We start from the raw sequence: 23,264 nt of genomic DNA on the forward strand, positions 1-23,264 counted from the left end.
CAAAAAGCCAGCCTCTTATCTCCCAAATGGAAAAAGGAGAGAGGGACTGAGCTAAATAAGTCATTCCATCGCCCCTGGGGAGGAGTGAGAGGGAGAGAGAAGCTGGTGTACACTGGTGGAACTCTCTCCACGTGGGAGGAAATTTGAGGAAGGGGGAAGAAGTCTCTCCCACCCTCTGCATGCCCCTAAATTCTTGCCAAAGAACATTGTCACTATTCTGTGGATATGGTACATCAGCTGGACAGTACTTACAATTAGTAAATATTAGAAATAGAGTTATAACTATTTTCTTCATTCTGGATTTGATCTGCCATTTGCCAAAAAGAGTGTGGTGTGAAATGAAAAGAGAGAATGTGAGGACACACTGGCGGGTTTCAGCCTCCACCGTGCTTTTCACAGGCACTGTAACCTTAGACAGGCTGCTTGGCTTCTCTTCCCCAGATTTAAAATGGAAATAAGTCGTCTTTTGCAGGACTGCTGTGGAGGGTCAATGACAGGTGTAAAGTGCCAAGCACCTAGAAGGCCCTTACTAAACGGTAATTATTGTTTTATTTTATTTTATTATTATTTTGTGTGATACCCGGGGCCAGGGATTGAGCCTCAGGACTTCATATGTGGGAAGCCGGCGCTCAGCTACTGAACCACATCAGCTTCCCTGGGTTGGTTTTATTGTTTGTTTTTCTTGGCTTTTTTTGTTTGTTTTTTCAGGAGGCACTTGGGAACTGAACCCGGGACCTCCCACGAGGGAGGTGGCACTCAACTGCCTGAGCCACATCCATTCCCAATTTTTATTATTTCCTGCATATATAAAGAATTCCTATATCTCGAAAATAAAAAGACAACCCATTTAAAAAATGGGAAAAAGATTTGAACAGACACTTCTCTAAAGAAGTTATACAAATGGCTAAAAAGCACATGAAAAAATGCTCAAAATCACTAGCTATTAGGGAAATGCAAATAAAAACAATGAGATACAATCTTACTCCCATAAGACTGACAGGTATCAAAAAATCAGAAGACTACAAGTGCTGGAAAGGTTGTGGAAGAATGGGAACACTCATCCACTGCTGGTGGGAATGCAGAAAGATCCAGTCATTCTGGAGGACAGTTTGGTGGTTTCTCAAAAAACTAGCTATAGATTTGCCAAATGACCCAGCAATTCCACTGCTGGGTATATACCCAGTAGAAATGAAAACAAAGACACAAACTAGTATATGCACACCAATGTTCATAGCAGCACTATTCATTATTGCCAAAAGTTGGAATCAACCCAAATGCCCATCAACAGATGAATGGAGAAATAAAATGTGGTATATACATACAATGGAATACTACTCAGCTATAAGAACAAAAAAAGTGCAAACATGTGATAACATGGATGAATCTTGAGAACCTTATGTTGAGTGAAGCAACCCAGGCATTGAAGGACAAATACTACATGACCTCTCTGATATGAAATAAGTAAACCAAACTGTCTCAGAGAGCTAGAGACCTGATGATAGGCTTAAAGGGATTTGGGGGAGTAGAGGAAGGTTGCAAGCTGACACCTACCTGGGTGAAATCTATGATAAGCAGGAGGTAAGTATTTGTACATGGAAGGGATAAAATGGGGGCATAGGGATACCTTTGGGTGGGGCTTTGTGGGCTTGAGGGGGGCTGGGGATGGGAGGATGGGTAAGATGGCCCAAGAAATAGAGGGGAGGGTGGGTGGAACATTTGAACATAAGAGATTGTCAGGTATGTGGTTGAAAGTATAATGTTGAAAAAACTTTTTTGAAAATGTAATAAGAAAGGTTACCTGTTTAAGATACTTAAAGGGGAGAATTTGACACAGGGCAGGCTTCCAGGGAGTATGTGAGTGCTCATTTTGTCATAGTGGGTTATATCATTGGGTGAAGACCCATACAATGAGAGTGAAGGTATACCCACATTCTGGGGAGGACTGATGTTCTCAAATAGAGGGAATTATATCTCTCGAGAGAATTGGTGCCTCCCAATGGGTTAGGGCAGTTGAGCATGTCAAGCCCTCAACACTGTTGCAAGTATCTCTGAATATGGTCCTTCAAGTAATGAAGACTGATTGTCACTGTGGGTCCTGAGGGGAGGGAGAAAGAGGTATTGAATAGATGGAATCAGTGTAACTGTGGGGCAATAGAAGTGTTCCACAAGATTATGCAAAGATAGATATAGGACACATTAAATTATACCAAAAATGTATAAAAGCCTATAGGCTAAAATGTAAACCATAATGTAGACCAAAGTGTAACCATGTTTGAAAGTTATTGTCTCAATATCTGTACATCAGTTGCAGCAAATATAATGTGAATGTGTAAAAAGATCATTGCTGGGGAAGGGGCAGTGTTTGATGCTGGATATGTGGGAGTACCATATATTGTATAGATGAATTGCTGTCATCTAAAACTTTTGTGAAGACAAACTTAATAATTGGAAAAGAAAAAAGAGAAAGGATGTAGACACTGAGGAAGAAATGGAAGAAATTGCCTTGCCACTGTACATACAGGGCAACAATTATAGCAGTGATAAAAGGCAAAACATCAAAAACAAAGCTTTTTAATTTTTAAATTTTTTGATACCCCAATTTATTTTTACTTTAATCTTTCTAAATTAGTATGCATTCTGTATGTAACCTTTAAACCCATCACTATATTCCATTTTACTATTAATGGAACCTGGCAATATATTAGGTTTCATTTTCAAAGAAGTTTTGAATCACAGAGAGGTGCAACTATGGCAGGGGAGGAATACTGGTGTGGGATGTTATTGATAGGGAACACATGATTGGAAGTGAGTTCTCCAGGGCATGTATACAGGGTACATAAAATGTTTAGATATTTTCATAGTGGTTACAGTTAAAAACCACAACTGAGGGAGTGCTGAGTTCCTAGCCAGGAGAACTCTATCACATTCCCAATGGAACAGCAACAATCCCCCAAGTGCAATGGCTAAGACCAATAAAGAAGGATGATCCAACAATGAGCCCTTGATACTAATGACTATGCTTGTGAGCCTGTGCGCCTGAAACAAGAACTAGGCCTAGAGCTGCAGGGTGCCTAAGAATTACCTCCTGAGAGCCTCCATGATGATCAAATGTGGCTAGTCTTGAAGCCAAACTCAGCATGTAAATGCGTTACCTTCCCCCCAGCATGGGACATGACTCCCAGGGATGAGCCTCCCTGTCGCTGAGGGATTACACCAAGTACCAGCTGATGATGTAACTAGAAAATGACCTTGAATAAATGGGTCAATTCAGACCGGCAGACTATCTCAGCCTACATGCAGTATCAGGGGTCAAAAATGCTTTTTGACCTTGAATAAAAGGGGGAAATGGAAAGGACAAATGAGTTTATATGGCTGAGTCTCCAAAAAAGAGTCAGAGGTCATCAGAGGGGTCACTCTTATGCATACCTCAGCAGGGTCCCAGAGACAGCCAAAGTAGACACAAGCCCAGGTATTGGTTCTTCTGAGGGCTACAGAGACCCACAGGTTTTATGGTCATGGCAGATGGAGTTCAGTGCCATGTCAGTTGGCCCTACCTAGGAGTTTGTGTTCCTGAGTGTGATGGAGTTGAACTCAGATATAATCTTTGTTCAGGGACTTCCGGCAAGATGGTGGCTGAGTGAGCTTGCCTTGCCGTCTCTCCTGGGAAGAGGCAGCTGGGCACCGCTGGAGGTTCTCCGGGACCAGGCTTTTTCAGGATTTTTTCAGGGCAGGAAGTGTCTGGACATCAATTTGGTGGGAAGGTAACGGAAAGGACTGGTCTATAAGATATAATTTGGGACTTTTCAGGAGGGGGAGGCAAGATGGCGGCTGAGTGAACTTCCCGGTTACTAGCTCCTGGGGGAAATCGGCTGGGAGGCGTCGGAGACTCTTTGGGACCGGCTGTTTCGGGATTTTTCCTGGTCCGGAGGTGTCTGGACATCGATTTGGAGGGAAGGTAACAGAGAGGATCCATCTGTGAAATATACACGGAGATCCCAGCTACGTGTGGAGGACTCCCTCCTTGGGTAGGCGGAGCCGAGGCAGCTAGCACCGCGGCGGGTGGCGGGCGGGAGAGCCGAGCCGCGCTGTGCCGTGGCGGGCGGCGGGCGAAGGAGACAAGCCCAGCCGAGCCTAGCTGTGCCGCAGCGGGCGGCGGGCGGGAGAGCCGAGCCACGCTGCGCCGCGGCGGCGGGCGGTGGGCGGGGAAGCCGAGTCCGGCTGAGTCCGGCCGAGCCCGGCGGAGCCGCAGCAGGCGGGGGGGCCGAGCCCAGCCACGCCGCACCAGGCGGCGGGCGGGAAAGCCGAGCTCAGCCAAGCCCAGCCGAGCCGCGGAGGGCGGCGGGCGGGGGACCGGAGCCCAGCTGAGCCCAGCCGAGCCTGGCGGCGGGGTTTCTGTTCTTTGTTTGGTTTTTTTTTTGTTTGTTTGTTTGTTTTTTTGTTTTTTTTTGTTGTTGTTGTTCCTGTTGTTCTTTTTTTTTTTTTTCAATCCTCTCTTTCTTGTCCCCAATATTCTTCTTATACTATTTTACCTTAACAATACAATAGGTCCTACAGGAAATACCTCACATTTGCTGGGTTTCCTCACCCTCCACTGCCTCATTTCTCTGTGAATAGATTTAGCCTATCTACACTATCCCCTTTCCCCTACAACTTGATATCCTCCACCATCTGCTATCTCTCCTATATTCCATCTCCCTTTCTTTGATCCACAAACTGTCTAACTCTTAATTTCTAATACCTTTGTTTAGTTTTCCATCTGGTATTCGTCCCTGAAACTATTACCTTTCTTTTCTCTTTCCCTCTCTCACGAAAACAATAGCCTCTTAGTACGTACCACATTCCTCCCATATTCAGTCGTCTACCTCATTATAGGTACTTTCCGACTACTATAACTCTACACAATTTACATGATCTAACCTCCATCCTCCCAGAACTCATATTGTTGCTTTGTAAACATATATCACCAATACTACTTCACACTTTTTCCTTCCTTACACAATTGACTTTCCCCAGCACTAATACTTTCCTTTAAAGTGAGCTTAACTAGCAATAAGAAATTGGAATAAGAAGAACAAAGTGACAAAGAGAAGATATAACACTTACGCAAAAACAACAGCTAATTAATCTCCAAGACTAGACAAAGAAGCTAAGGAACTGATTAAACCCGTCAAGAAAAAATGTTGACAAGACAGCAACAAAAATCTACAAACCAAACCAGTAATCAGGAAAACATGGCTGAATCCAATCAACAAACCGAAAATCAGGAAGGGGGGCAGGACTTCGCACAAGCAATGAAAGATCTCAGAACATTTCTCACCGACAAATTTGATGAAGTAATGAAAGAGGTTAACAGCGTGAAGACAACACTTGGAGGGGAAATTGCAGACATGCGCAAAAAAATAACAGATATGATGGAAATGAACACCACAATTCAAGAAATCAAAAATACACTTGCAGCAAATATCAGCAGACTAGAAGAGGCAGAGCAGAGAATTAGTGATGTGGAAGACAGTGCATTGGAAATCAAACAGATAGTAGAAGTGGTCAATAAAAAGGTAGAAAAAATCCAGATAGGACTTAGGGACCTGAATGATAACGCAAAACGCTCAAACATACGTATTATAGGCATTCCAGAAGGAGAAGAGAAGGGAAAGGGGTCAGAAGGAGTGTTGCAGGAAATAATGAACGAAAACTTCCCAAATCTACTGAAAGAGACAGATGTACATATCCAAGAAGCACAGCGCACTCCACTGGTCATAAACCCCAACAGGCCCACCCCAAGACATATACTTGTCAAATTATCCAATGCTCAAGACAAAGAAAAAATTCTAAAAGCAGCAAGAGAAAAGAAAACCATCACATACAAGGGAAACTCCATAAGATTAAGTGCTGATTTCTCATCTGAAACGATGGAGGCAAGAAGGCAGTGGTATGATATAGTCAAGGTACTAAAGGAAAAAAATCTCCAACCAAGAATACTCTATCCAGCTAAACTAGCATTCAAAAATGATGGAGAGTTCAAAATATTCACAGATAAACAGAAACTGAAAGAGTATATCAACAAGAAACCTCCCCTTCAAGAAATTCTTAAGGGAATTCTGCAGGAAGAAAGGAAAAAACAGGACAGTCAGAGATGGAGGAGAGTGTAAAAGCAACAAGAAAGACAAAAATAGAAGGGGAAAAAAAAATAATACAAACAAAATATAACAAACACAAATCCAACCAAAATATGGCTACCATAAATAACTCTCTAAACGTAATAACACTGAATGTCAACGGATTAAACTCACCTATCAAAAGATTCAGACTGGGACACTGGATAAGGAAATATGACCCATCTATATGCTGCCTACAAGAGACACATCTTAGACCCAGAGACTCATGGAGGTTGAAAGTGAATGGCTGGAAAACAATCATACAAGCAAACAACAACCAAAAAAAAGGCAGGAGTAGCTATATTAATATCAGACAAAATAGACTTTAAATGCGAAACAATTGTGAGAGACAAAGAAGGATACTATATTTTAGTGAAAGGGACAATTTGTCAAGAAGATCGAACAATCATAAATATTTATGCTCCTAACAAGGGCGCCTCTAAATATGTGAGGCAAACACTGGAAAAACTAAGTGAAAGAATAGATGCATCTACAATTATAGTGGGGGATTTTAATACACCACTATCAACTCTGGACAGAACATCTCAAAAGAGAATCACTAAAGAAACAAAACATTTGAACAGTATATTAGAAGAGCTGGATCTAATAGACATATATAGATCATTACACCCAAACACAGCAGGATATACATTTTTCTCAAGCACACATGGAACATTCTCCAAGATTGACCATATGCTAGGCCACAAAGAAAGGCTTAATGAATTCAGAAAGATCGAAATCATACAAAACAATATCTCTGACCACAGTGGAGTCAAGCTGGAAATTTGCAAGGGACAGAGACCCAGACTTCACACGACAATTTGGAAATTAAACAGCACACTCTTAGAAAAACAGTGGGTCAAAGAGGAAATCTCAAAAGAAATCAATGACTACCTTGAAACAAATGATAATGATAACACAACATACCAAAAGTTATGGGATGCAGCAAAAGCGGTACTGAGAGGGAAATTTATACCCATAAATTCATATATCAAAAAAGAAGAAAGAGCAGAAATTGAAGAATTAACTGCACATTTGAAGGAATTAGAAAAACAACAACAAAGTAACCCAACAGGAAGAAGAAGGAAGGAAATAACAAAGATAAGAGCAGAACTAAATGAAATAGAAAATAAGAAAGCACTTGAAAAAATAAACAAGACCAAGAGCTGGTTTTTTGAGAAGATCAACAAAATTGACAAACCTTTAGCGAGACTAACAAAGAAAAAAAGAGAAAAGATGCAAATACACAAAATAAGAAATGAGAAAGGTGATATCACCACTGACCCCACAGAAATAAAGACTATCATAAGAGGATACTTTGAAAAACTATATTCCAACAAAAATGACAATTTAGAGGAAATGGACAAATTCCTAGAAATACATAAGCAGCCCATACTGATGAAAGAAGAAATTGATGATCTTAACAAACCAATCACAAGCAAAGAGATAGAATCAGTCATTAAAAATCTCCCAACTAAGAAGAGCCCAGGGCCAGACGGCTTCACAGGTGAATTCTACAAAACATTCCGGAAAGAACTAACACCAATCCTGTTGAAACTATTCCAAAAAATCGAAACAGAAGGAACACTGCCTAATTCCTTCTATGATGCCAACATTACCCTAGTACCAAAGCCAAACAAAGACACCACAAGAAAGGAAAATTACAGACCAATTTCTCTAATGAACCTAGACGCAAAAATACTTAACAAAATACTTGCTAATCGTATTCAACAACACATTAAACGAATTATACACCATGACCAAGTGGGATTTATCCCAGGTATGCAAGGATGGTTCAACATAAGAAAATCAATCAATGTAATACACCATATAAACAGATTGAGAGAAAAAAACCACATGATTATATCTATAGATGCAGAAAAGGCATTTGACAAAATACAGCACCCCTTCCTGATAAAAACACTCCAAAAGATCAGAATACAAGGAAACTTTTTGAACATGATAAAGAGTATATATGAAAAACCTAAAGCCAACATTGTTTACAATGGCGAAGTCCTGAAATCCTTCCCTCTAAAATCAGGAACAAGACAAGGATGCCCATTGTCTCCGCTCCTATTTAACATTGTCTTGGAAGTACTGGCTCGAGCACTGAGACAAGAACCAGATATAAAAGGCATTCAAATTGGAAGGGAAGAAGTCAAAATTTCATTATTTGCAGATGACATGATCCTATATATAGAAAACCCTGAGAGATCTTCAACAAAGCTCCTAGAACTCATAAATGAGTTTAGCAAAGTCGCAGGTTATAAGATCAATGCGCAAAAATCAGTAGCATTTCTATACACCAATAATGAGCAAGATCAGGAGGAAATCAAGAAACAAATACCATTCACAATAGTAAATAAAAAAATCAAATACTTAGGAATAAATTTAACTAAAGAGGTAAAAAACTTATACATCGAGAACTATACAAGATTGTTCAAGGAAATCAAAGAAGACCTAAATAAATGGAAGAATATTCCCTGTTCATGGATAGGAAGACTGAATATTATTAAGATGTCTATCCTACCAAAACTGATCTACACATTCAATGCAATCCCAATAAAAATCAACACAGCCTTCTTTAAGGAACTAGAAAAACTAACTATGAAATTTATTTGGAATAAAAAGAGGCCCCGAATAGCCAAAGACATATTGAAAAAGAAAAACGAAATAGGAGGAATCACACTTCCTGACTTCAAAACATACTACAAAGCTACAGTAGTGAAAACAGCATGGTACTGGCATAAGGAGAGACACACAGACCAATGGAATCGAATTGAAAGTTCAGATATAGAACCTCATGTATATAGCCATATAATATTCGATAAAGCCACCAAACCCTCTCAACTGGGAGAGAATGGCCTATTCAACAAATGGTGCCTGGAGAACTGGATAGCCATATGTAGAAGAATGAAAGAGGATTACCATCTCACACCTTATACAAAGATCAACTCTAGATGGATCAAAGACCTAAATATAAGAGCCAAGACCATAAAGACCTTAGAAAGCAGTGTAGGGAAACATCTACAGGACCTTGTAATAGGAAATGGCTTCATGAATATCACACCAAAAGCACGAGCAGCAAAAGAACAAATAGATAAATGGGACTACCTCAAAATTAAAGCCTTCTGCACCTCAAAGGAGTTTGTCAAGAAAGTAAAAAGGGAACCCACACAATGGGAGAAAATATTTGGCAACCATATATCTGATAAGAGACTCATAACTTGCATATATAAAGAACTCATAGATCTCGAAAACAAAAAGATAAACAACCCATTTAAAAAATGGGAAAAAGATTTAAACAGACACTTCTCCAAAGAAGAAATACAAATGGCTAAAAAGCACATGAAAAAATGCTCCAAATCCCTAGCTATCAGGGAAATGCAAATCAAAACTACAATGAGATACCATCTTACTCCCATAAGATTGGCAGCCATGAAAAAAACAGTAGAATACAAATGCTGGAGAGGATGTGAAGAAAGGGGAACACTCATCCATTGCTGGTGGGAATGCAGAAGGATCCAACCATTCTGGAGGACAGTTTGGCAGTTTCTCAAAAAGTTATCCATAGATTTGCCATATGACCCAGCAATACCACTGCTGGGTATATACCCATCAGATCTGAAAACAAGGACACAAACCGATATATGTACACCAATGTTCATAGCAGCATTGTTCACCATCGCCAAAAGTTGGAATCAATCCAAAAGTCCATCAACAGATGAGTGGATCAATAAAATGTGGTATATACACACAATGGAATACTACTTAGCTGTAAGAACCAATACACTACAATCGCACGTGATAACATGGATGAACCTTGAGAATCTTATGTTAAGTGAAGCAACCCAGGCATTGAAGGACAAATACTATATGACCTCAATGATATGAAATAAGTTAACTGCCTCAGAGAGCTAGAGTCTGGAAAAGTGGCTTACTGGAAATCGGGGGGTGGAGGAAGGATGTGAGTTAATGTCTGTAGGGGTGGAATCTGTGATGAGCTGGGGGTAAGTATGAGCACAAAGAAGGGACAAAATGGGGGCAAGGGGTTACCTTCGGGTGGGGTTTTCTGGGTTTGAGGGGGGCTGGGGATGGGAAGAGGGGTAATATGGTCCAAGAAATAGGTGGGAGGGAGGGGCAACATACAAACATGGGAGAGTGCCAGAAGTTCGTTGAGAACTAAATGTTGAGTAAAACGTATCAAAGTATAAATAGGAGGGTCACCTGGTTAGGACGCTCAGGGGGTATGGTCTGATGCGGGATGGACTCCGGAGGGAATAGCTGAAGGCTCATTTTGCCAAGGTGGGTTCTACCATTGGGTGGGGTGGACCCATATCCTGGGGAAGACTAATGCCGTCGAATAGAGAGAACTGTATCTCTCGTGAGAAAGGACGGCTCCCAGGGCATTAGATTGGCAGGCGTTGTGGGCCCTAAGGGGAGGGGAAAATGGACGTGCAATGGATGGAACAAAGGTAAATAAGGGGGCAAAAGAGGAGTTATGTGAGAGTACACGAGGATGAATATAAAACAGCTAATATTACACCAAAAATATATAGGGGACGACAGACTAATAATGAAAACCATAAGACAAAACATAGGATAACTAAAAAATTTAGAAAACTGTACAACCTAAAGTATGGACCACATAGTAAGCACAAATGTTACCTTGTTTGAAAACTATAGTTTCGGAATCTGTACATCAGTTTCAGGAAATATGATATGAATAAGTTAAAAGATTATTGCTGTGGAAGGGAAAAGGTTTTATGGTGGATCTGGGGAAATACTGTATATTGTATATATGAATTTTGGTGATCTAAGACTCTTCTGAAGCTGACATTATGTTGGGATTCACTTTACGGGAAGTTTTGGATCACAGAGTGGTTCAACAATGGCAGCGGAGGAATACTGATATGGGATGTTATTGACAGGATATATATGGTTGACAGGGAGTTATACAGGGCATATGCTCAGGGTATATGGTAATGTCTATATATACTCATAGTGGAAACAATTAATAACAACAGCTAGGGGGGTACTGGGCTCCTGGCCGGGGGGTCACTGTTGTGGGCCCTGGGAGAGCAGCGGCAATCCTCCAGGTGCAACGGCAAGAACCAGGAAGGAAGGAGGGCCCAACAGTGGGCTCTTGATACTAATGGCTACACTTTTGAGCCTGTGCACCTGCAATAAGAACAAGGCCTAGAGTAGCATTGTGCCTGGGGGTTTCCTCCTGACAGCCTTCATGTTACTCAAATGTGGCCACTCTCACAGCCAAACTCAGCGTGTAGATGTGATGCATTCCCCCCAGCGTGGGACACGACACCCAGGGATGAGCCTCCCTGGCACCGAGGGATCACTACCACATACCAGCTGAAGAAGCAACTAGAAAATGACCTTGAATTAAAGATTCAATGCGGAACAGCAGAATATACCTGTCTACATATAATAACATGACTTCGGGAAGCGGTTTGACCTAATGTAAGGGGGAAATGGAAAGGAGAAATGAGATTATAAGGCTGTGAGTCTCTAAAAAAGAGTCTGGAGGTTGTCAGAAGGAATACCCCTATGTACAACTGAACAGAGTCTAAGAGACAGATAAGGTAGATACAACCCCAGGTATTGGTTCTTTTGAGGGATAAAGAGACCCACGGGTTCTATGGTCATGGCCGAAGGGGTTCACTGCCATGACAGATGGCCCTTCTTTGGAGCTGGTGTTTCTGCGTGATGGAAATGGACTCAGAGGGGATCTCTTTTCACAAGACTTGCATGCTACTTTATTGGAATTGTAGTCGGTGCTGGGTTTAAGATATATGTAGGGGATTTGAATCTCTGGACTGATAATATGACACCCAGGCCCAGAGCCTCAACAGACTTCAGCTCCTACATTTTGACTTATTGGACTTACTCCACTCAGCTAACATGGAGTTGAAGAAGGTCAACCACCACAACATGGAGCCTAGAGTGTCTACAACTAGAAGCAGGAAGAGTGCATCCAGTACCCATGTGCAATCTAAGCCCTCACTTGACATAGGTGTGCAATGGACACAACCAATCCAATGTCCACAGAGAAAATGTGGAATGGGTGTGGGAACGGTAGCCATGGGGGCTGCTGGGTGTGGGGAACGGGAGGAAGAGATGAGATGTGGAGGCGTTTTCGGGACGTGGAGTTGTCCTGGATAGTGCTTCACGGACAATTACGGGACACTGTAGATCCCCCCAGGGCCCACTGGATGGAACGTGAGAGAGTCTGGGCTATGATGTGGACCATTGACTATGGGGTGCAGTGATGCTCAGAGATGAACTTACCAGGTGCAATGGATGTATCACGATGATGGGAGAGAGTGTTGCTGTGGGGGGAGTGGGGGGCGGGGGCGGTGGGGTTGAATGGGACCTCATATATTTTTTTATTGTAATTAAAAATAATAATAATAAATATTTAAAAAAAAAAAAAAAAAAAAAAAAAAACGAGGATGAATATAAAACAGCTAATATTACACCAAAAACATATAGGGGACGACAGACTAATAATGAAAACCATAAGACAAAACATAGGATAACTAAAAAATTTAGAAAACTGTACAACCTAAAGTATGGACCACATAGTAAGCACAAATGTTACCTTGTTTGAAAACTATAGTTTCGGAATCTGTACATCAGTTTCAGGAAATATGATATGAATAAGTTAAAAGATTATTGCTGTGGAAGGGAAAAGGTTTTATGGTGGATCTGGGGAAATACTGTATATTGTATATATGAATTTTGGTGATCTAAGACTCTTCTGAAGCTGACGTTATGTTGGGATTCACTTTACGGGAAGTTTTGGATCACAGAGTGGTTCAACAATGGCAGCGGAGGAATACTGATATGGGATGTTATTGACAGGATATATATGGTTGACAGGGAGTTATACAGGGCATATGCCCAGGGTATATGGTAACGTCTATATATACTCATAGTGGAAACAATTAAAAACAACAGCTGGGGGGGTACTGGGCTCCTGGCCGGGGGGTCACTGCTGTGGGCCCTGGGAGAGCAGCGGCAATCCTCCAGGTGCAACGGCAAGAACCAGGAAGGAAGGAGGGCCCAACAGTGGGCTCTTGATACTAATGGCTACACTTTTGAGCCTATGCACCTGCAATAAGAACAAGGCCTAGAGTAGCATTGTGCCTGGGGGTTTCCTCCTGACAGCCTTCATGTTACTCAAATGTGGCCACTCTCACAGCCAAACTCAGCGTGTAGATGTGATGCATTCCCCCCAGCGTGGGACACAACACCCGGGGATGAGCCTCCCTGGCACCGAGGGATCACTACCACATACCAGCTGAAGAAGCAACTAGAAAATGACCTTGAATTAAAGATTCAATGCGGAACAGCAGAATATACCTGTCTACATATAATAACATGACTTCGGGAAGTGGTTTGACCTAATGTAAGGGGGAAATGGAAAGGAGAAATGAGATTATAAGGCTGTGAGTCTCTAAAAAAGAGTCTGGAGGTTGTCAGAAGGAATACCCCTATGTACAACTGAACAGAGTCTAAGAGACAGATAAGGTAGATACAACCCCAGGTATTGGTTCTTTTGAGGGATAAAGAGACCCACGGGTTCTATGGTCATGGCAGAAGGGGTTCACTGCCATGACAGATGGCCCTTCAGCAGAAGCTGGTGTTTCTGCGTGATGGAAATGGACTCAGAGGGGATCTCTTTTCACAAGACTTGCATGCTACTTTATTGGAATTGTAGTTGGTGCTGAGTTTAAGATATATGTAGGGGATTTGAATCTCTGGACTGATAATATGACACCCAGGCCCAGAGCCTCAACAGACTTCAGCTCCTACACTTTGACTTATTGGACTTACTCCACTCAGCTAACATGGAGTTGAAGAAGGTCAACCACCACAACATGGAGCCTAGAGTGTCTACAACTAGAAGCGGGAAGAGTGCATCCAGTACCCATGTGCAATCTAAGCCCTCACTTGACATAGGTGTGCAATGGACACAACCAATCCAATGTCCACAGAGGAAATGTGAAATGGGTGTGGGAACGGTAGCCATGGGGGCTGCTGGGTGTGGGGAACGGGAGGAAGAGATGAGATGTGGAGGCGTTTTCGGGACGTGGAGTTGTCCTGGATAGTGCTTCACAGACAATTACGGGACACTGTAGATCCCCCCAGGGCCCACTGGATGGAACGTGAGAGAGTCTGGGCTATGATGTGGACCATTGACTATGGGGTGCAGTGATGCTCAGAGATGAACTTACCAGGTGCAATGGATGTATCACGATGATGGGAGAGAGTGTTGCTGTGGGGGGAGTGGGGGGGGCGGGGGCGGTGGGGTTGAATGGGACCTCATATATATTTTTTTAATGTAATTAAAAAATAATAATAAATAAATATTAAAAAAAAAAAAGAAATTAAAAAAAAAAATCTTTGTTCACAAGTCTCTCCTGGTACTTCTACTGGAGTTTGGTGTATGCTCAGGGGACCTGAATCACTGGACTGACCATGTGATAGCCAGGCCCTGAGCCTCAACAGACTTGCAACTCCTACACTCTGGTTTATTGGACTTACTCCAGCCAGCTAACAGGGAGGTCAAGAAGGTCAACCACCACACCAGGGAGCCAAGAGTGCCTACAACCGCAAGCAGAAAAATTGCATCCATCATCCATGTGGAATCTAAGCCCCCTCTTTTTTTTTTTTTAAGATTTATTTATTTATTTCTCTTCTCTTCTCCCTCCCGTCCCAGTTGTCTGTTCTCTGTGTCTATTTGCTGCGTGTTCTTTGTCCGCTTCTGTTTTGTCAGTGGCGCAGGAATCTGTGTTTCTTTTCGTTGCATCATCTTGTTGTGTCAGCTCTCCATGTGTGCGGCACTATTCCTGGGCAGGCTGTACTTTTTTTTGTGCTGGATGGCTCTCCTTATGGGGCGCACTCCTTGCACATGGGGCTCCCTTGCGTGTGGACACCCCTGCGTGGCTTGGCACTCCTTGCGCGCATCAGCACTGCGCGTGGGCCAGCTCCACACGGGTCAAGGAGGCCTGGGGTTTGAACCACGGACCTCCCATGTGGCAGACGGATGCCCTAACCATGGGCCAAGTCTGCTTCCCTAAGCCCCTCTTGATATAGAGGTGGAGTGAACATCACCATCCCAGGGTCCACAGGATGGAGGAATAGAGTATGGATTAGAGTGGACTTACTGATATTCTATTCTGGAACTATTGTGATTAGTAATGGAAGAAAATGTAGCATTGATGTGGAAAAAGGGGCCACGGTAGCTGCCGAGGGTAGGGAGAGGGAAGAAGAGATGTGATGTGGGGGCATTTTCAGGACTTGGGTGGTACTGCAGGGACAGATGCTGGACGTTGTATGTACAGTCATGGCCCACTGGGTGGATTGGGGGAGAATATAAACTATAATGTAAGTCACATCCATGTGGTGCAGCAGTGCTCCAAAATGTATTCACCAAATGCACTGAAGGTGCCATGGTGATGAAAGAGGTTGTTGATGTGGGAGGAGTGGGGTGAGGGGGGTGGGGGCTATCTGGGGATCTCATATTTTTTTGAATGTAACATCTGAAAAATGAAGACAAAAAAAATATCAGATTGGATTACTGATGAATATTTAGTCAACAACAAGTTCAAATCCGTGAATGTTGGTTGCATAACTTCTTCATTCCAAGCACCGTGCAGGTGCTGGGGAGAGAGGATTTTCAGAGGCCTCTGCTCCTGATCTGGGGTTACACTCTCCTGGGAGAAACAGCATTCAGCTGTTTTAAGGGAAAGACTGTAACTGACATGCAGAGTGCTGGGGGAGAAGCGTCCTCTCCAAGGGAGTTAGAGAGGTTTTTAGAGGAGGACCTCTTCTAATGACGGACACTCATGGCCCCTCTTGTGGACTCTGCAGTCTAACAGGAAGCAAACTTTAGATTAAAGGGATTTCTCTCTAAGGGTTTATTCCTCCAGTGGGGAGGGTGTGAGGGCTTTTCTTGAAAGCAGCACCCTAACTCCCCATTTCTAGTCTGGATAAGTAGCAAAATGAGGGTCTTCCAAAGATAGCAAAAAAATCTAAGAATGACTGAAGAAAACTGAGGACAAGGATGAGCTCTGAGGATGAAGCTAGGGAGGCCCGAGGAGGGATCCGGCTAGTCAGGCTCGCGTTGCCTTCTGTGGACTTGTCCTCAGCGTTTCTCTTTTATCGTGACTCGCTGGGATGCCTGTGGCCGAGTGAAACGGTGTCTGGGATATTTGTTCACTCAGGAATGGGAGCTTGCTGGAAGCCAGACGCCAGCCTGAGGGGAAACGCGACATGCCTGGGGCGCCCTAGGCAAGCCCCGGCGGGAAGAGCCGGCCCTTGCCCCTTGCCCTGGAGGGCGCCACCGTGGACTGCAGCGAGGCCGAAGGGAAAACAAGGGCGCTATCTCTGGACACGTCATGTCTGTGCAGCTCAATCCTGAATCACGAGGCGGCTCACCTGACTGCCGCCCGTCCCTACGTGCTCGGGCGGGGCACCCTGGGAGAGTCACAAACGCCCCATTTTAAAAGGTAAAATATCTAAGTAATTGTTATCAGTTGACTGAAAAAATAGAAATCGAAGCTGATATTACCTACTTAAATGGGGTAAATGGCTTGGAATATCCTCATTACTGTAATATTTATAATAGAGCAAAAACAGAAAGTGAAATGAACACCTGAGCGTGCTGTCTCCACAGCCTCATTTGCCACCGTCCTCTAGGACTAGGAGGGAAGAGAGGAGCCGCGTCCGCGCCTCCCAGGTGAGGAAACGGGGCGCCGGGGAGGCCGGGGGAGGCCGCAGCGCACTGGGGGCCCGTGCCCCCCTGCCCCGGCGGGTCTCCTGCCCTCAGCCACCACCCAACTTCTCTGCCCGTCGCCCAGGACACGTTGTGGGAGCCCGGGCTGGACTGAGTGTATCCCTCACTCCCTGGGACCGCTTTGTCCAGGCTGTCCCTGCCCCTTGGGCTTGGGCCACACTGGGGGGATTAGTCCGAGTCCCCAGGCACTGTGCCTGGAGCTGACACCAGGCTGTTTGCTGGCTGCGTGAACACGTCACTTCGACCAGATGGCTAAGTCTGGAGTTGGGCACACCCGACTGTCTGGACTGGGCACACCCGAGTTCAAATCCCATCTCTGTCCCTGACTTGCTGTGTCGCCGGAAGCAAGTCACTCAGCCTCTCTGGCCCCAGTTCCTTGGGGTAAGGTTTCCCGAAGCAGGGCACGGTGCTCAGCTCAGGACGCGGTGTGTGGCCGGGGATGCCGGCCCGTCCCCTCCCACCTTGCGCTTGGCGGTGGCCCTTTTGGTGGCTGTGCCTCAAACCTCACCGGCCGGTGGGGCCAGAGTCCGCCCGATTCGGCTGCGCTCGGGTCTTCCACTGGGGGCGCCGTGAGCTGCCTCCCTCTAGGCCGTGGGTGGCTCCGCCGCTCCGGCCCAGGGATCCCTGCCCCCCGTGTGGGGGGAAATTCCATTCCGGCCCAAGAAGTGCGGGTGGGGCCGGTGGGGAAGGGGAGGGGAAGCCGAGGGTGGGGGTGGGCAGGGGAGTGGGGAGGGGCTTCCCGCCGTCCGGGGTGCCCGCGGGCAGCCTTGACTGAGCCAGCAGTGAGGGGTGCCAGCAGCGCCCGGGGCTCAGAGGGGCTGGCCCTTGCTTGGCCTTGGGTCCCTGGGCCTCTGCCTGCCCACCTGCCCCCCGCGCAAGGGAGGAGGGGGCCCAGCTCCAGGGCCTGGCGTTACCTGCCTGTGGGCTTTGAGCCGGGTCGGGAGCCCCTGGTGCTGCCTGATGTTCTGAGATTTGAGATTCTGAGCCCAGAATCCCCCGGAAGAAACACGCTGGGGGCCCCTCGCTGGCTCAGGGACTGTGCTGAGTCCACAGGAGCCCCCCCGAGGCAGGCACCAGGCCTTCCTCCTGTTTGTCCTGGCACCTGACTCTCACACACAGTAAGTGCTCAAGAAATGCTTGGTTGAGTGGATGGCGAGCCCAGGGACAGAAAGGGGGCCGCTGAGCCTGCGGGGAGCGCTGCTCGGGGGCCAGTGACAGCGCGATCTTGCCCGCCTCCCCACTCCTGTCCTGACAGGCTGCGAGGGGCCCCTCGCCTGAGGCCCTGGTGCTGCCCACCGGTGTTTAGGCAGCATCGGCCCCCGCAGCGAAGCCCAGAGCAGAGGTGGGCCCTGTCCTCAGTCTGTGGTTGGCACAAGCTGTGCTGAGCCAGGTCCCTGCTGGGGTCACCCAGCCCAATGGCAGGGGGGCTTGGGGAGGGAGCAGGTGAGGGGTTCCCACAGGCAGGCTGGGAGGGGCCCGTGCCAAGAAGGGCCTGCCCTCAGGACCCCAGCAGAGCTGGGTTTGGACTGCGATTCTGCTCATGGGACCTTGGGGAAGCCACTGAACTTTGTTCCTTTTTCTGCAAATGGGGTCGTAACACCAGCTGGCGCCACTGGCCACGGTGACGAGTAGTGAGCTCGCCAGCCAAGTGCGCAGCCAGGGGCCGCGGCCCCCCCCCCCTCCGTGGGTCTGCACTGCCTCGGGCCCTCCTCCTCCCTGGTGGTCCCACGTTCCAGTCGCAGCCTGGGGCTGGCATTCCCAGTGTGCACCTCGCAAAGCTGCAGAGGCCGAAGCTGGTGTGTGCGCTGGGCAGCAGGGAGCCTGATGGGAGAGCATGCGAGCAGGGGCCCATCAGCGGCATCACTGCGCAGTGCCAACGGCCAGGCTCTGCCCTCTGCCCTGGGCTGGGAAGAGCTGCTGCAGGGCCGAGACCCACCTCGCTCCTCCTCTACCCTCTGGGGGACCCACACCCAGATGGGGCACGTTCCAGGCAGCCTTACCAGGGACTGGTGAAGGAGAGAGCGTGAATGTGGCCGCTGCAGCCCTCACCCCACCCCACCCCCCGTCTTTCCCCTCTTCAGACTGGTGTGGGGCAAAGCCAGGCTTCTCCCTCCTCAGCTCAACCCACTGAGGCCAGGGGCTCCACAGCAATTTTGCTTAGTGCCACTGGCCAGCTGTGGCTCTTTGGCTAAACCTGGCTCTTGGAGCCTCCGTTTCCTCCTCTGTAAAATGGGGAGTCTTGCCGTGCCTCAGCAGGCCTGCATGGAGATAGTGGAAGGGAAGAGCAGGGCCCAGGGCTCAGCACACAGCAGGTGCTCAGGACCTGTGCTCCCAGGCAGCTAAGGGCCGCGAGCAGCGCTGCTCCATCCCGGCTGCTCGGGCCTGGGGCAGAGAGGGCTGTGCCAGCTGCCACCACACCACAGGCAGGCCTCAGGGGGAGTTGCCTCAAATCCCAGCCTCTGGCTTGGCAGGGCTGGTGGGAAAGGGACCCACGCCCTGTGGCTCACCCAGCTCCAAAGCTGGTAAACACCAATGGAGACACAGATCCCACCCAGTCCCAGCAGCTGACGTGAGGATGGCACCAAATGCACAACAAAGAGACTTTCATACTCATAAGATCACCTGTTTATTGATTTTCTAAAAGACTATACATTTAAAGAGAAAAGACCTGACAGTTTTTGGTACATCTGTAGCATAGGAATGAGGATTTCTTCTGGTAAGTTTTCATGACAAACATGTGCATACATCCACTTTCCAAGCAAAACATGGAGCTCAAAGGAAACGTTGAGGAAATGCATAGCTTAGGATGGCGGTGGTGATTTCACCACCAATATCTGAGTTACACAAAGCAAAGGTCTCCCTCCTCTCCCACGCCATGTGGTTGCAGCAGCTTCCTGCTGCAGCACATCTGCTCCCCTTGTGACTAAGGACGCCAGAGAGACCCTTGTGCTAGGAGACCCGGCGTTTGTGTGCTCACACATATGTATGACTGCAATCTGCAGTTGCTAGAAAGACAAGGAGTGTTTACAGTGTTCTGCTACGGAAAGGCCAAAGGCTGGCTACAGGCTGTAGCCAGGGCAGGCCAGGGAGGATGAGATGCCACGGCGGCAGTCTCCACTGAGAGCGGACTGGCACGGAGGGGGCGGGAGGTCCGGCTGATCACCGGGCTCGTGCCCGCATGTCATGGGCTTCAAGCAGTTACCAAATTAAACCCACTGTCAAAAGTCATTAAATCTCATTAAAACAGTAGACGAGCTCTTTAGATTCTCTGAATATCAAATAATATGTACAGATATACACCAAGACATGGCAGTCTAATATAAAGCATCTTAATCTATTTTACAGATGCATTTGCTTGAAAAGCTAGTTTTTTTAATCTCTCAAATCACTGATAAAATTGTTAATTTGCAAAAGAATAAAGTTTTAAGCAAGAATAGAGTGAAAATACTTTTTAAATATGGCAATCTTTACAAGTACTACCTAAGTTATTTCTGAAACTCACATTCAGATGCCCCAAGTGCATAAGGGGCATTCGCACTAGAAATCCAACCACAGCGGGTTCCCATCTTTCTACTGAGATCATATATCATCGATCTAAATGAGCTACATTTCTTGCAGCTTAACCCATGCAAGGGCATGGGTGACTAACAGTACAACATGGAAAACAGATATTTAGTCAAGACTGGTGTACATCAACCTATGCCATAATTTAAGTATAAATGAATGGAAGAACAGGTATATAAAAAAGTATAAATGTACACAGCCTTTAAATTAAAAAAAAAAAACTTCACTCAGAAAATGGCAAAAAACTAAGTCTGTTAAGTTGCAGGTGATGGGACTCTCAGAGAAAGTGATCGAGCAGAACAAAAATCAGTGTAACCCACCATTGCCTGGGAGGAGAGAAGGGAAGACACGGCCAAGAAGGCACAAATCCATGATAAGCGAGCGTGGGCTGGGCGCGGCCCGGCTCTGGTGTACTGCCTCTGCCTGTGCGCAGAGCTCTCCATGTGCAAGTGAAAGGGAGGTGAGTCCCAGGTGAAATGACCAGCTCATCTGACTTCAAGGGAAGCCAAGAGCAACGGAACCAACATCGTTTGCAGGGAAAGGAATGGCTGCCCCACACAGCTGGCTGGAAGCGCCAGAGGTGCTGCTGCCCAGGGCCGACAGCTAATGGAGCTCCGGGGACGGCCGCCACGTCTCCGCCGGCCTGCCCCCCGGTCCCAGTCACTGGATGGCCTCCACATAATTTGCTGGGTACAGGCCAACCTGTCCGTCGTCCAAGCGCCCCTTGCACCAACCCTGCTCATCCTCATCCTCTATCTTGGTTAGCTCGTCCCCTGAAAGACAAAGGGGGAGAGGGCTGGTGAGAGGGTGGGTCCCCCGCCGACCGCGGGCCTCACCTCTCAGCCCAAGCCCAGGAACACGTTTCCGGGCCTGGTTATTTCTCTATTAAACAGCATTTTCAGCTGCCTTTTAGTCAGAGGGGCCTCTGAGGGATCTAAGGACAGATAGTGCGCCCGCCGTGACCCTGAGCGTGTGGTTCTCAGGTGCCATACTGGCTCCCATGGGGAAGGCACGATTCAACACTGTGGGCCTGTGTACCATCCTGACCGCCCCAGTTCCATGGCCACCTTCCCACAGCCCTCGCCCCTCCCCTGCTGCCCCCCCACCAGTCCACCCACTCTTCTTGGCTCTCGCCCCACTTGTCATGGCAAGCTTTGTGTCTTCCTCACCAGCGCAGAGGGTGTGGGAGCAGCAGGGGCCTTGTCTGTCTGTCAGATCCATCATTCTCTCCCCAGTGCAGAACTCTGGGTTGGTGCACAGAGGATACCCCCACCCCCCCAGCCTCTGAGGTGGAGGCCGCGGGCATTGTTCTGGAATCTCCTATAGTGCAGCCTGCGTTAACCTTGGTTTGTTCAAATGTGAAGGAACTGCTCCTGTGCACAGAGGCAGAGACTGAGCCCCGGTTCTCAAGTAGATGATGTGGGACAAGGACCAAAGGTGTGACCGAGGAGGTGATGGGGGTGGAACTAGGCGAGGCCCCAGGTCCGGCATCTGCGTGTGAAGGCGGCACAGCAGCCCTGCGCCCGCCGAGAGCCTGGGTGCTTCCGGCCTGGCGACTGCCTCTGAAAGGGGGCAGCGCTGACCACTGCAGAGAACCTGCTCACTCAGACCTGCAGAGAGGCACGTAATTGGTAGAAAATTGATAGCCCTGGGCACTGTTCTTTATTGTAATGCTTGCAGCCTTGTATTTCTCTTTGGCATTTTGGCCCATTTTCAGAATTACTTGTGGTTCTTTTCCAGGCATTACACCTTACTTCGCAATGTTGCCCTGTCGTGGTCTATTTTGTGTGGCAGTAACATTGGCCAAGATGCCTGCAGGGCCAACACCTGGGGTTCCTGGGACTCCCAGGACTGCCTGAGCTCCAATTCCAGAGCTGCCCTCCCTGGCTGGAGCCCTGGAAGACGGGGACGCTGTGGGATGAGGGGCAGGCACTGAAGGATGGAGCAGGCCCTCAGTGACCATGAGGCGGCATCACTCCCACGCCACAGACGGCTCTTCCCGCCGGGCACCAGGCCCCCCTCCCAGAGGCGCCAGCTCGGCCTTCACCCCACGGTGACTGAGCAGCGCCAGGAGCAAATGCGGGAGGCCACAGGGTGAACGTCACCAATGCCAAACCTCTACCTCCTCTTCCCTGCTTGCCCTGCAGGACCCTGGCAGGGCCGACCCCTGGACAACTGGCATTTCCCTCCAGCTGTCCTGCCAGTGGCTCCGCAGGCAGTTGGTGCTCCCCTGTCCCTGCATCTACAAAGATGCTCAGAGGTGACGAGCAGCACTGACTATGGATGCACCAATGTAGAGTGAACTCTAGCGTGGAAGGCTCCTTGAGCACCCAGGAGCAGACAGGTGGAACGCAGCAGGCATGCTGCCAGAGACAGAGAAGCAGCAGCAATGGCTGAGAACTCACTTTAAATTTTGAAACAGAAAACAGACAAAGCTGACAGAAAAGCTTCCAGGTTAAAAAAATGTGAACAAGTTATTAGAAACATTGATTTCAGTTTGCTTTTGACAATTAACTTGGTAGTGGAAGAAACACTTTAAATCTAGAAATTGTCATCAAACTCAATAGGTAAGACTGAGAAAGAATTAGAAATAACAACAAATCAACAAATAAAGTGGGGGTGGGGGAATCACCCCAACCAAAGTTAACAGACAACTGGACAAACACTTTCTACAGCAGGCTGGGGTCACCTGGCGGCCTGACCGTCCCGGGGGATGAAAGCTG

General features: G+C 47.1%; 1 protein-coding gene and 1 long non-coding RNA gene across 21 annotated transcripts in view; one reads left to right on the forward strand and one right to left on the reverse strand.

Moving 5' to 3' along the window:
* The first annotated feature begins 16,696 nt into the window (after positions 1–16,696).
* LOC131280663 (uncharacterized) lies at positions 16,697–23,195 on the forward strand. The gene is made up of 2 exons (XR_009188379.1): positions 16,697–16,920; positions 22,282–23,195. It is a non-coding gene; the product is annotated as an uncharacterized lncRNA (long non-coding RNA).
* PACSIN2 (protein kinase C and casein kinase substrate in neurons 2) overlaps positions 19,585–23,264 on the reverse strand; it is a 165,243-nt gene continuing 161,563 nt past the window's right edge. For all 20 annotated transcript variants that reach the window (XM_058308892.1, XM_058308883.2, XM_058308888.2 and 17 more), the window contains one exon: positions 19,585–21,314. In XM_058308892.1, coding sequence (XP_058164875.1) covers positions 21,202–21,314 — 113 coding nt within the window. In that variant the 3' untranslated portion in view covers positions 19,585–21,201. The remainder of the gene's footprint in view (positions 21,315–23,264) is intronic.

The sequence above is a fragment of the Dasypus novemcinctus genome, chromosome 12 (genome assembly GCF_030445035.2).
Source record: "Dasypus novemcinctus isolate mDasNov1 chromosome 12, mDasNov1.1.hap2, whole genome shotgun sequence".
Classification (NCBI taxonomy): domain Eukaryota; kingdom Metazoa; phylum Chordata; class Mammalia; order Cingulata; family Dasypodidae; genus Dasypus; species Dasypus novemcinctus.